Here is a 13,397-nt window from a genome sequence, read left to right on the forward strand (position 1 = left end):
GAAATAATTTATGCACGCTCATGAAAGCAAAAAATGGCTTGTGATCAGTAAAACGAACGAACAAATATTTAGACTTTTAGTTAACCTCTGTTGTTGATATTTCTATATCAGTGATTATCATTTTGTTTTTGTAAAGACAATGTAAAGAAAATGATTAACTGTAGCAATAGTTTGTTCTTAGTTTTTAGCACAGTAGTGTTTTTATGTAGCTCTAATGCAGATACGTGTATTAATCACGATCCGTGCCTTTGCCAAATCAATGAAAACGATAAAATAAACATATCAGCACTCTCAGAGGATATTAAGGCCCCAAAATATTTGAGCGACACCGATGGAAATTTAACTTATACATTTTTAGGTTGTAAAGATCAGAACTTTCCGACAGATAACAAAACAGTAACATTCAGAGGAACTGTAAGTAATTTATACAGCTGTATTGCAAAGTACTCTATTTTTCATCTGGTTTTTCAGCTATTACTTTCTCTCCAATAAGTATTCCCTAGTACTTGCATTTACATAGACTAATTGATATTTTGCCATTTTTTCCTTTTTCAGGATTTTTAATGACTTCACATTGTTGTATTGTTGTATATAATTGTATCATGTTTTCTGCTGATTAGTGCAATATGTTGTAATTTTTTCTGTTCATAAAAAGGTTTCGTCAAAAGGTTAGGTCCTATAGGCAGTTAGGAATGTTGTTTTGGTTCGTATTTAAAAAAGTTGTACAGGGATAAAAAATGAAGACCATTTTTGACTAAGACATCACATATTGCCTCCAGAAACTTATCCTACAAGAAGAAAAAAGTGAAAGAAAAAAGAAAAAAATGGAAGAAGAAACAGAAACTCATGAATGCAAAACCTACACAAGTGGTTTTTATTGTTATTGTAATAGCCTACAGTCACAATGGATATGACAATAGAAGAGGAAGGTATACCTAGTACACTAAAAATAGGCTCAGAGGTCAGGCAATCAACAAAGAATTATGTGTTGTAAGTTTTAAAAAGGTTGTGTGATGCATTAAGAAGAAATTTCTTTTGAGACTAGTTTATCACTATAATGCATTAGCATATTCATCATACATTGTGTAAAAGTTTTTGGCAAAACACAAAGTTTCACAACTCCTCCTGTGTTCTCACAGTTCTGAAGTAGCAGTCTGCTGCTTTCTCATATTTGCAAAATTGAAAATGCTGCCTAAAGTGCAACATTTTGAAGTGTTAATCAAATGAATCTCACAGTGACACTGGAGGCTATTTTTAAAACCAAAACATAAAACTACTTTAGTGACTTATACTAATGAAGGTGTGTTATGTTAAGTAGAATTGTAATTACATACTTTAAAGAATGCCACAAGCTGGATAACACAAAATAATAGAATAGGATAAGTTATGATCAAAGGGTAGATACTTTTGACATCCACCTAATATCATGGGAAGAGTGAAACATCTGCAGTAGGAAAAAGATATACACCAATAATACAATAGCAATAAAGCCTGTGTAAAAACTGTGTTACATTGGGGATATTGCTGGTAGATACAGCAACCTCAAAGGTGTCTTTTATTGTAAAAAAACCTTGATTTGGGTGATCTGTAACATTTTAGATTGCATCCATTGAATCTCATTTGATTTTCTAATTAATTTATGGAATATATTATGTTAACCAATAAACATTTGAAGTTTTTAACAACTTTGTAGGTTTTAGTTCCTTTTAAAGATTAAGTTACAAGTTAATCCAGTTTTTATCAACTAAATTATATTTTTAAATAAACTGACTAAAACAATTGAAATTTTGTGTTGCCGTAAAGGATTTTTATGACTGATAATATAACATTTTATTATTTAATTGTGATAAAAATTATCATTTTCCTTAAGCTAACAGTTTATATTGTTTTGAAAACCAAATACTCAATCAAATAAACATGTATATATATATATATATATATATATATATATATATATATATATATATATATATATATATATACATCATACTATCATTTTCGCATCGATACATTATGCTTTTACCATCAATTTAGCATCGACTTGCAAAGTAGCATCTGTATATCGACGCTACTTTACAAGACCTTAATAACTTTTTTCCTGTACTTGTTACAAGAATTTTAACCATCTCATTGATTAGAGTGTTGATACCGTGTTGATATTTTAAAATATCCGCTTTCTCTTTTTATCCCTTACTGAGTTATACAAGTTTATTCCAGAAAATGTTTGAGTCTAAAATGATGGTACAGTGAAAATATTATATATATTTAGTTCAGGGTTTTACCGTTTACTCGCTGCCATTATATACATGAAAATGTATATCCCACTTTCATTATCAATCATTTTAGCATCAGAAATTTGGCATCGCTGTTGAATATAATATTACCCACAATGAAATAGTAAATTTAAGAATATATATATATATATATATATTCTTTTCATCCACAAATCATTCTGGCATCATGGTTGGTTAAAAGTAACGGGATATGATATATTGCAACTACCTATGGTATCTTCGCTCCAATTGGTCCAGTCGCGACGTACAGCCCCTCAAATGATAGGATTTAACCAATAAAATACAATAAGACAGAAAAATCAAATATAGCAGCATGTCAAAAAGGCCTTAATTATATATCTTCGTTTCTATAAGTCCAAATGTGACGTACAGTATCTCAAATGACAGGATTTAACGAATTGAAAACAATGAAATAAAAAAATTAAATACAGCAACATGTCAAAAGGGCCGTAGTCACGTATCTTCGGTCCTATTAGTCCAATCGTGACGTATAGTACCTCTAATGATAGGATTTAACATAGAGAATACAATGGGATACAAAAATCAAATACAGAACAATGTCAAAAGGGCCTTAGTTGTGTATCTTTAGTTCTATTAGTCCAATCATGACGTACAGTACCTCAAATGAAAGGATTTAACAAATAAAATACAATGAGGTATAAAAATTAAATAAAGTAGCATGTCAAAATGGCCTTAGTTATGTATCTTCGGTCCTATTAGTCCAATCGTGACGTACGATACCTCAAATGATAGAATTTAACAAATAGAATACAATGAGATAGAAATCAAATACAGAAAAATATTAAAAGGGCCTTAGTTACGTATCTTCGTTTTTATTAGCCCAATCGTGACGTACAGTACCTCAAATGATAGGATTTAACCAATCGAATACAATAAGATAGAAAAATAAAATACATCAGTTTATCAAAAGGGCCTTAGTTATGTATCTGCGGTCCTATTAGTCCAATCGTGACGTACAGTACCTCAAATGGTAACATTTAACCAATAGAATACTACGACGTAGAAATCAAATACATCAACACGTCAAAAGGACCTTAGGTATATATCTTTGCTCCTATATATGTTATGTCAAAAGAGCCTTAGTTGCGTATCTCAGGTCCTATAGGTCTAATCAGGATATATGGAGCCTAAAATGATAGGATTTAACGAAGATAATACGATAGTGGAGAGAAATTCAACATGGCTGCATCTAATAACACCTTAAACTGGCAGCAATAAAACGAATTTACGCACAGAGGTATGTGGCATATTACGTGACAGAATTTATCAAATACCATACGATTACGTCATACATCTCTTTGCATACGTCCACTTTTAGTTAACTACTTAGTATGTATTCAGTACTTAGCTTTACGGTGTTGAGGCATGGACTCTTAAACAGAAGAATGTTACAAATCTTGAAAGCTTTGAGATGTGGTGCTACTGCCGTATACTAAAAATAAGTTGAGTGAATAAAATTACAAATGAAGGGGTAATACGTAGAATACATAACGATCCAGAAGTTATACTGAATATAAAAAAGAGAAAACTTAAACACTTTGGCCACCTGATGAGTTAGTGATGAGTGAATTATTCAAAACAGCAGTAAATAAAATTAGAATCGCCCTAATGATATCCAATCTCCGATAGGAGAGGCACTCAAAGAAGAAAATATGAAAGACTCGAAAAATCTCCAACGTTCACTGTTAAACATATTCCTCCCGTTCACTGCACACATTTACTGTTCCTTGACGCTGTGACGAGAATGAGATAGGATTTAACAAATAAAATGACAGAAAACTAAACAAGACAGTGTGTCAAACGTGGAATGCGTCGTAGAACGTGAAATAGCGTCAAATTATATGATGGCCATAGACGTTTCTTTAATACCCAGCAAACGACTCGCTTTGTAAAGTAACATAGGCGGGATCTGTGCGAGAAAAAGTCGATCATTCGTTTTATAATCCAAAGGGGACCATAAAATATTCAACGTTAAAATGTGACATAATGTAACGTTATGACAAATCTTTTTTCTCCCGCACGGGTGCATGCCTGTGTACCTATGCAAGGGGAGTCGTGCATAACCTTTAAGTTGATCGTAATACATAACTGCAACAACAAGTATGTTGACGGTTTGGGTTAGTATATACAGTGCATTCCGTACGTTTTTTAAACATGATTAGGAAACTGTTGACTGGAGGCTATTAAAGAAGTTCTTAAAATTTTTGCGGGTCACCCCCTTTTCTGTAAATGGAGTGAATATTGTTATCCGTTTAATTTTTTCCCCAGTTAAATAATTCCTGCTGGCATTTGGTCTAAGCTTACTTCTTTTCCCCATTTAAGCTGTTTCATAGCTAATTCTACTTTCTCTTTATAGTACCCTGTTCACCTGGCAATTTCGGACTATTTCATCTCTTATAACATAAAACAGTTGTTTCAGATATCTTTATCGCGTTACCTTTTTTATGCATGAATATGCTGCCGTTTTCATCTTTTACTATTTCATATGGAGCTACACGATTAACAATTCCAAATCAAGAAAGCACAAGTAACACTCCGAATTATATTATACAACTAATAGTCGAAAAATGAAGAGCAAGAGTTAGATGACCAAGAAGCCGAAATCTTAATGACGAACACAAATATAATCGACTAATCAGACAATTAAGATCAGCGCTACATGACGCACGCAATGCCACATTTGAACACTACATTAGTACATTGTCTAAATAAGATCATTCAGTATGGATACCAACAAAAACACTTAAAGAGACCTGAACAACACAACCCACAAATTAAGAAAGATGACGTTAGTTGAGGAAGATCAGACCAGGAAAAAATGTCAACATTTTCAGAATACCAGATGATAATAATCAAGCAATAGAACACTGAAAACTTTTGTTTTTAACTGTACGCCCGTCGTGAATGACATACCATTTTTTAAATAACACTTAATATTGCACTTTTTTAGTGTATTTATTTCATGTTTCAAGATAATTCTTTTAGGAATATATTTATTTATAACATACGGTCTTATGGTCTTATTACGGCTTTCAGATTATACGACATAAATGTATCTTGTACCGCACTGCTAATTAAGAATTATGTTTGTAATGCGATAAGAGGTCCGGATATACGAGACACCAGTGACTCATGCCGCACTGATAAAAATCCGACAGGAATCTGCATTTCTATAAAAAAAATAGATTAATTTGTTTTGTGTATTAATTTAGTTTAGGTCGAACAAGAGTTGCAGTAAAAGATTTTTCTAAATATAGAGTGTAAACCATATTTCCAATGCTTTATGAAAGAGAACCAGTTTATAATATTCTGGACGACGTAATAACACCTTATTTTAGAATATTGGTCGATGAATTGAAATCATTGTTCAAGAAACGAATTATTCATGTACAGATGTTTTACTCTAAAAACATGTAAAAATAAAATCTCAATTAAAAAAGTTGCAACCAGTTACTCTCGATGAAATTTAACCCCATTATTGATTTTACGAGTGATAAAATGGGTCGACAAAAGACCAGTTTTAGTCCTTGCAACATTTAAACATAATAGTTGTATCTTGGTTTAATCAAATAAAAAGAAAAATTATACACAAGTACTAAAACCACAAATTATTCTCGATTATAACTTGGTGAAAAAGAGTGTTGATTTTAGTGATCAAGTGGCTTCTTACCAAATCCCAATACGCAAAATTCTGAAGTGGTACCGGAAAGTGGCAATGGAATTAATATTTAATACCGCAGTAGTCAATGCTTAGTTGCTAAATAATAGAAAACGTAAAAAAAGCGACAACCTATCCTTGAGTTCAGACTGGAGTTCACGAAGGCATTTACAAATAAAGAAATGTTGTAACCCTCATGACCAGTTACACCCAAAAATACCATCTAAGGCAAAGCGATGTAGATAATACAAAGAGAAGAAAGTGTACAAGATGTTACAAAGTTTTAAGAAGAAGCATGACTAGTAGAAAGGCCGATAGAAAAGTTAAAAAAGTTAAAACATACTCTGAAGAATGTGATGGCAAAACTGAAATATATCTAGTGTGCTTCAATGAAGCACATTAAAAAACAATTTTACTTATACAGGAACTATTATTGAGTAAAAACGTATTGTGGCTCAAGTGGCCTTATAGTATTGGAAGTCGTAAGTTGATAGTTTCCAGTAGAACGTTTTTATTGTTAATTACCTCCGTAAAAGTGAGTTATAGTATTTATAAAGAAATGGATGTAAATAATATGCCTTCGACATCTAAAAAAGGTAGATGTGAACATAAACGTAGATTGACCACTGCTGAATTACAATCATTGTTAGAAGCATCGGGCGAGGACGATGTGGATTAAATGAATGGTGGAAATGACTGACAAAATACTTGCACAAAGTCGTTCAGAAAAATCGAGGATTGCGTTTTGGAAAGAGACAACACAAACAGAATTTAAGACTTTTCTCGAGCTTAAGTTCCATATGGGGACAATTAAAATGAACCGTCTGCATGACTACTGGAAAAGTATAGGTAACTATAATAGTGTTGACTTGACTAGACAATTGTTCATAGCCCATATGAAGAAATAACCTAATCCTCACTTGTCAAAGAAACTAAAAAAATGTTAAGTGGTCTAAAAACTAAAAAGTCCCCTATTCAAACTGGTTTTTAATAAAAAATTTAATAATATGTTAAAAGTTTTTTTAATATACCCTAAAACTGAAAGCGCAAATAATAGATTGCAAGTTACAAAATACTTATAGTCATACGAGTTTGGACAAGTACAGTTGTTTAAATAATTGCTTTCTGTGATAAACAAATTGAATAAATTGTAAAATATTTTTTGATCTGCTTGATATTTAGCACACTTTAATAACTCATCAATTGCCATGATTTTAAGTAGCTATATTATCTGTCGTTAGTCACAAAACAAAGTTATTAACATTTATAAATTACTACAAACATATAATATCTTAGAGTTTATGGTTTTTTGGAATTATCTCAATTATTTATGTATTTAAATTTGGTATTTCTCTACATAGAAAACTTTTTATGGTCTACAACTTTTATTTAAATTATTTTTCTTTAGAATGTATACAAAACGTTTTATAAGCAAAATTTTTTATTTTGGCTTTTAAGATTGTTTAAGAAAACAAAGCAAAATCAACTGTACGTCTTTTTCAAAAGTACATTTTTAATTAACTAATATTTAACGATACGATTTCCAATATTTAACCTTGTTTATTGTACAAATTATGTAAAAATGTGTATACACATTTTGTACAAAAAACGTTTTTTGAGAACGATTTCCTGAATTGAAATCAAAATGTTAAACATTAAATAATTAAAAATGTGATTCTCATCCCAATCACAACCAATATTTTTGACCTAATCCCATAAAAATCTAATATTTATCTTAAACTATTCACTGATAGCTTCGATTAAACAGCTTGGAAATATGTAAAATATTCCTCTACACAACTCTCTGGGAAAAAATATCTAAATTGAATAAATATAACAACTGAACATTGATATAAAAAAACTAGTTGGTTGACCCCAGCCGGTCGGCAGGTAGTTTCAATGTCTGCATTTGAACTTGACCCAAAACCGATCGATATTTTTATGTTTTCAAATATTATTTAAGTATTAACACTGGCAACATCTATTGGCTTTAAAATGATACCAAATACAGTAATTTTACCTCCCAATGTTAAAATGATGGTTTGATGTAAAAAATTTAATTTATAAAAAAATCGGATTATTGAAAAACCGACAACGGTGCCAAGCCTACAAAGGTGCACTAAACGAACATACACGACTTATAAATAGAAAATGATAGCATTTCTTGGTGATGCTAAATGACTGCAACGTGAAAAGAGCTTAAAACGATAGTGGGATGTATATATATATATATATATATTGTAATATTACAAAGAATATACTCTTATACAAAGTATAAGATTGGATAATAACAGGACACCTAGCAGAACACTTAGAAGAGCTATGGCAGAGCATCAGCCAGTGAGAAGACTAAGAAAGAGAGGGTTAGATATTATTTAGATAGTATTAAGTTGAAGATGTTTTTAATCAAAATTAATGAATATGCACTGTCAGTATTCATGATTATTTTTCTTTTATGAATATCTTTTATGTTTGTTATTTAATTTCCCATTTTTTGAAGAGCAAATGATATAAATTTTAAAATATATTTTTTTATTCTTAGTTAATATTGACCAACCACACTTGGAAGAATAATAACTCTGTAAATGAGTATAAAGTTATAGGAAGATCTGATTGGGCCCGATTTAACAAAGATGATGATGGATATATGCTGACATATGCCAATAAGTGAGTATAAACTTTGATTAGAGAAAGATGAAAAATACATTGACATTTTTGGTCAAAAATGGACTGTTTTCTGATATTAGAAGATTATAAATTTTAAACTATGCTATTTTAAGCATTTTTATTTCTTAGCAGAGAAAATGTTTATGTATAAATAGATATGTTCTTCTTTAATTGTAAATACCTGGCTACTTCAGGTACCTGAAGCAAGGTTAAAGTTTGCTTATTTCCCTGAAGTATTATTTGTTTTTTTCTTTTGATCACTTTCTGTTTCTTTATACTTAGATTCTTAACACATTTTTGTTTTTAGCTCTGAACCTCTAGCTATAATAACACTACTTTGCAATAGGTATAAAGAACCATATCTGAAGATCACTGATCTACAAAAACAGGTAAGTCATCCCCAAAATACATAATCTAATTAAACACATTTTTATGGCGGTTTTCCCTTTTTGCAAGACCTTATTGTTTTCACAAAACAAAAAAAAACCAATTTAAAATCATTAGTTAGTTGGGAAGAACCTTACTAGAAGATACTTGTGTATCACTGATTAACGGTTTAATATTTTATTTTATGAATTTATTTCAGAGTCTAATCTTGTCATCTCCCAAGCTGTGCATACAAACTGAAGAACATGGAATGAGTGGAGGTTCAATATTTCTGTTAATTCTCTTTATCGTTGCTGGTATTTACTTTGTCGGTGGAGCTGCCTTGCTGTACTTCATTAGAGGTGCTCGAGGGGTAGAAATGATCCCTAATATAGATTTCTGGAGAAATCTACCAGGATTGGTCAAGGTGAGTTATGAAATCTATTCATATAATATATATATATATATATATATATATATATATATATATATATATATATATATATATACATTTGGAATTTTATTTACGGAACATAGGATTTTTTATTTTTTAAAAAGAACATTTCACGGAACCATTTCAACATCAAATAGAGCTAATTAAGAAGAATCTGGAGATAATTATAACAGGAGACCTTAACGGCATAACCGGAAGGAAAGAAAACGATAAAATAGTGGGGAGATTTGGAGAGGATGAACAAAACGATAACGGAGAATGTCTGATTGAATTATGCGAACTAAACAACCTAAAAATCACCAACAGATTCTTCAGACATAAAAACATTCATAAATATACATGGACGCAAGAAACACGAAAGCTGAAATCGATAATAGACTACATAATAATCAAACAAGATACCACAATAAAGATCAACGGACCATAGACTACTGACAGTAAAACTGGGCATTAATTGGAAATATAACAAGTCCCCCTCTACAGAAGAACCGTTGAACACTATAAGAGAAAAACAATACAATATAGAACTACTCCAAGAACAATCAATAAGAGAATTATACCAACAACATCTAGAAAAAAAATTAATAGAATTTAGATACGGCAACATTGGAGAAATATATACGAGCATATAAAGGCGAGTATAAAGCAAGCAGCATTTGAAGCCCTTGGAGAAAAAGAACATATGACAAATAAACAGCACTATTATGAAATAAATGAACAAACAAAAAGAATAATTAAAGAAAAAAAGCAGCTATACAAAAAATGGCTGACTACAAACAATGATGAAGTTTATAAAGAATATATATAAAAAGATAGAGAGGTGAAAAAACAAATAACACAACAAAAGAATGAAGAATGGGAAAGTACCTGCTTAAATATTGAAACATATATAGGAGGTACAAGAACTTCGGAGTCATGGAAAGTACTGAGGGGATTGAAACAAATCTCAAAAGAAAAAAATAAATTGGCAAATATACAGAACAAAGAATGGAAGGACTATTACAAGGAACTATCAACAGAACAAAGACCACAATTCATTGGAAAAGAAAACAGGCGAAGACGAAGCAGATCCCCACAACAAGAAATAGAAATAACAGATAGGGAAATGAGAACGGCCATAAAAACAATCAAAAATAAGAAAGCACCGGGACCTGGAGGCATCTCACCTGAGCTTATAAAATACGGATCAAAAAAATTACACCGGATGATACAATGGATATTTCAGAAAGCGATAAATGGAGAACAGCTCCTAAAGGACTGAAGGGAGGCATATATGACATACATATTTAAGAAAGGAGATAGAAAACGATGCAAAAACTACAGAGGAATAAGCGTAATATCATCAATAGGAAGATTATATGGGAAGATACTGTGAGAAAAGATGGAGCAAGCGATAAAAGACAAAATCGGGGAGGATTAGGCAGGCTTTACGGCAGGAAGATCATGCATAGACCACATATACACACTGGAACAACAAAAAAACAAAAAATAGAGATACACATTTGGCATTTGTAGACTTGAGAAAGGCCTATGACTCTGTACCAAGGTCAGAACTATGGGAGGCAATGTACAAATTAGAAATACAGACGGAACTCATAGAAGCTACAAAAGCTCTGTATAAAGAAAATAAAGTGTCCATTAAAATGGGAACAAGAATCATAGGAGACTTCACCACAATAAAAGGGCTCCTGCAGGGTTGTTCCACATCTCCAACCCTATTCAAAATATACTTAGAGAAAGCCTTGACTACATGGAAAAGAAAATGCGAAGGCATGGGAGTACCGGTACGGAACGAATACCTATATACGTTAAGCTTTGCAGACGATCAAGTAGTGATTGCACAAGACCAAGACGACCTCAGCTACATGATGAAAAAACTACAAGAAGAATATACCAAAGCTGGCCTAGATATTAACCTCGCGAAAGCAGAGTACCTATCTACAAATGAAGAAGACATAGAAGATCTACAGATTGATGACAACGTAACAATCAAAGGAAAGGATAAATTCAAATACTTGGGGTTTATAATCACGAAAACGGCAACAACAGAGGAAGAAATTACACAAAGATTAGGACAAACAAGAATAGCGCTCCGAGAACTTAACTCAGTATGGTGGGATAGACACCTAAATATGAAGACAAAAACACAGATTTATAAAACATTAGTGCGAAGTATTATGACATATGGGGCTGAAAATTGGATCATAAACAAGAAAAACAGCAGTAAGATAGTAGCAACAGAGATGGAATGCCTGCGAAGATGCTGCAGAGTAACAAGAATGGATAGGAGAAGTAATGATGAAATAAAGCAAAGAACATAAATAGAAACAGACATACTAACATATATAGAACAAAAAAGACTAAAGTGGTATGGGCATGTAAGAAGAGGGCATCAGTTAGTCCGTGGGTGTGATTTTATTTCTCACCTACCCACTACCCTAGACTGGTGAGGGCATTCACTCAATCCATGCGTTCCCTAAGAATTACAAATTATTCATTTGACATGACTTCGAATAATAGATGATACTTGAGTGTTACTCCTAATAGGAAATTTAAAGGTCTACAGGAAATGTTTCTATTAGATTTAGATCGGGACTATAGCAGAGTACGGGGCACTTAGGCGTGGGAACATTTTGGATCTCATTAACATTGTAGGCTCCTCCCACTCTTATGTCAAGCGCTTGTTTTTCTGATGTATTATTATATTTTCGTTGATTAAAAATGGCGCCACCTGTCAAATGTCCTCTGTTACTTATTAAACAGTCCAATGGTCTCCTTTTCGAATGTAAGGTTTTCAGATATTTCGCATTTGTCAAATAGTTTTTATATAAATAAGACAGTGGAAAACTTATATAGTGTGGACACAATATACGTATATTGTGTTCTTTTTAAGAGGATCTAAGAGCTCGGTTGTCATCTTCTAGATTCGACCCTTTCAATAAAGTCTTCATATAAAATGAAATCCTTTTATGGTTATTTAGTAATATATTTTTTTTCTAATGATTGATTCAATTATGGAGATTATACAGCGTTTCCAGCCATTGTTGATAAAAACAATAAGAAACTATTTAAAATGACAACGCTTGCTTCAAGATGGCGGCTACGCTTGCGCTCGTCTCATGATGAAAGCGCCTAGATACAGTGTTGCCATTCACAAATCTCGAATTTTCAGCGTTTCACTTGAATCCGTTTCCATATTTTATTAAATAATTATGTAATTATATACACAGTAAATCTGCTGGTTCTTTGCACATTGTCATCATTTCATTCATATTAAAGGAAATAATATAATTTATATAAATCACAATCATGTGACGAGTGTGGCTGGAAAAACAATAATGTTTGTAAAGTTTCCAGAATTTTGGCCACTAGTGCACATATATATTCTAGATTGTTAAGGGCTAACTATTTTGTACAATAATTGTGTATTTATGTTTCAGGATGGATTGATATTTTTGCTCTCAGGTTGTAAGCCTAATTTTGTAACAACAGCAGAAACCTACGATAGAATATAATTAGTGTAATTTTCGGTGTAAGGCTTGACTGAATCGATTGAATCTTGTTATATTTTTGTTAACGAACACAAATGAATGGTTGACTAACTCAGTTAATTATGTAGCTTATCTTTTTTTTGCACGATGGTACACTTTTTTAAGCAGAATATATATTTCAGAAGTTTCTACTCCAGTGTTTTTCGTAAGAATGTTTACCGACTAAAACGTTTTGATATTCGATGTTTATAAAATCGCGTGATACTCAGATTGCCTGATTCTGTATCAAAATATAAGAAGTGACTTATTCAACTTACCGTTTGTGATTTTTAATTCATTAGTTATGTGTAAATTTAATGTAGATAATGAAACTTAATAAATGTGATTTAATAATACAACTTTTAGTGAATTTTATTGTGTATTTAACCTTCGGACTTCGACTAAGC

The 13,397-nt window shown here is 31.7% G+C and overlaps 1 protein-coding gene across 1 annotated transcript; it reads left to right on the plus strand.

Annotated features, from left to right (window-relative positions):
- Window positions 1–53: 53 nt before the first annotated feature.
- LOC140447357 (cation-dependent mannose-6-phosphate receptor-like) lies at window positions 54–13,349 on the plus strand. Its single transcript, XM_072539965.1, has 5 exons — window positions 54–414; window positions 8,516–8,640; window positions 8,948–9,029; window positions 9,227–9,433; window positions 12,901–13,349. Exons 1-5 carry the CDS (start codon window positions 151–153, stop codon window positions 12,973–12,975), a joined length of 753 nt encoding a protein of 250 aa, XP_072396066.1. The 5' UTR covers window positions 54–150; the 3' UTR covers window positions 12,976–13,349.
- The last annotated feature ends 48 nt before the right edge of the window (window positions 13,350–13,397 follow it).

Source organism: Diabrotica undecimpunctata, chromosome 8, assembly GCF_040954645.1.
Source record: "Diabrotica undecimpunctata isolate CICGRU chromosome 8, icDiaUnde3, whole genome shotgun sequence".
NCBI lineage: Eukaryota > Metazoa > Arthropoda > Insecta > Coleoptera > Chrysomelidae > Diabrotica > Diabrotica undecimpunctata.

Excerpts from the sequence above, each read along its gene's own strand:
- LOC140447357 (XM_072539965.1), top strand. The coding sequence starts at position 151 with ATGATTAACTGTAGCAATAGTTTGTTCTTAGTTTTTAGCACAGTAGTG. Across the intron at positions 8,641-8,947 it reads ATGCTGACATATGCCAATAA|CTCTGAACCTCTAGCTATAA; the intron begins GTGAGTATAAAC and ends TTTTGTTTTTAG. Across the intron at positions 9,434-12,900 it reads ATCTACCAGGATTGGTCAAG|GATGGATTGATATTTTTGCT; the intron begins GTGAGTTATGAA and ends TTTATGTTTCAG.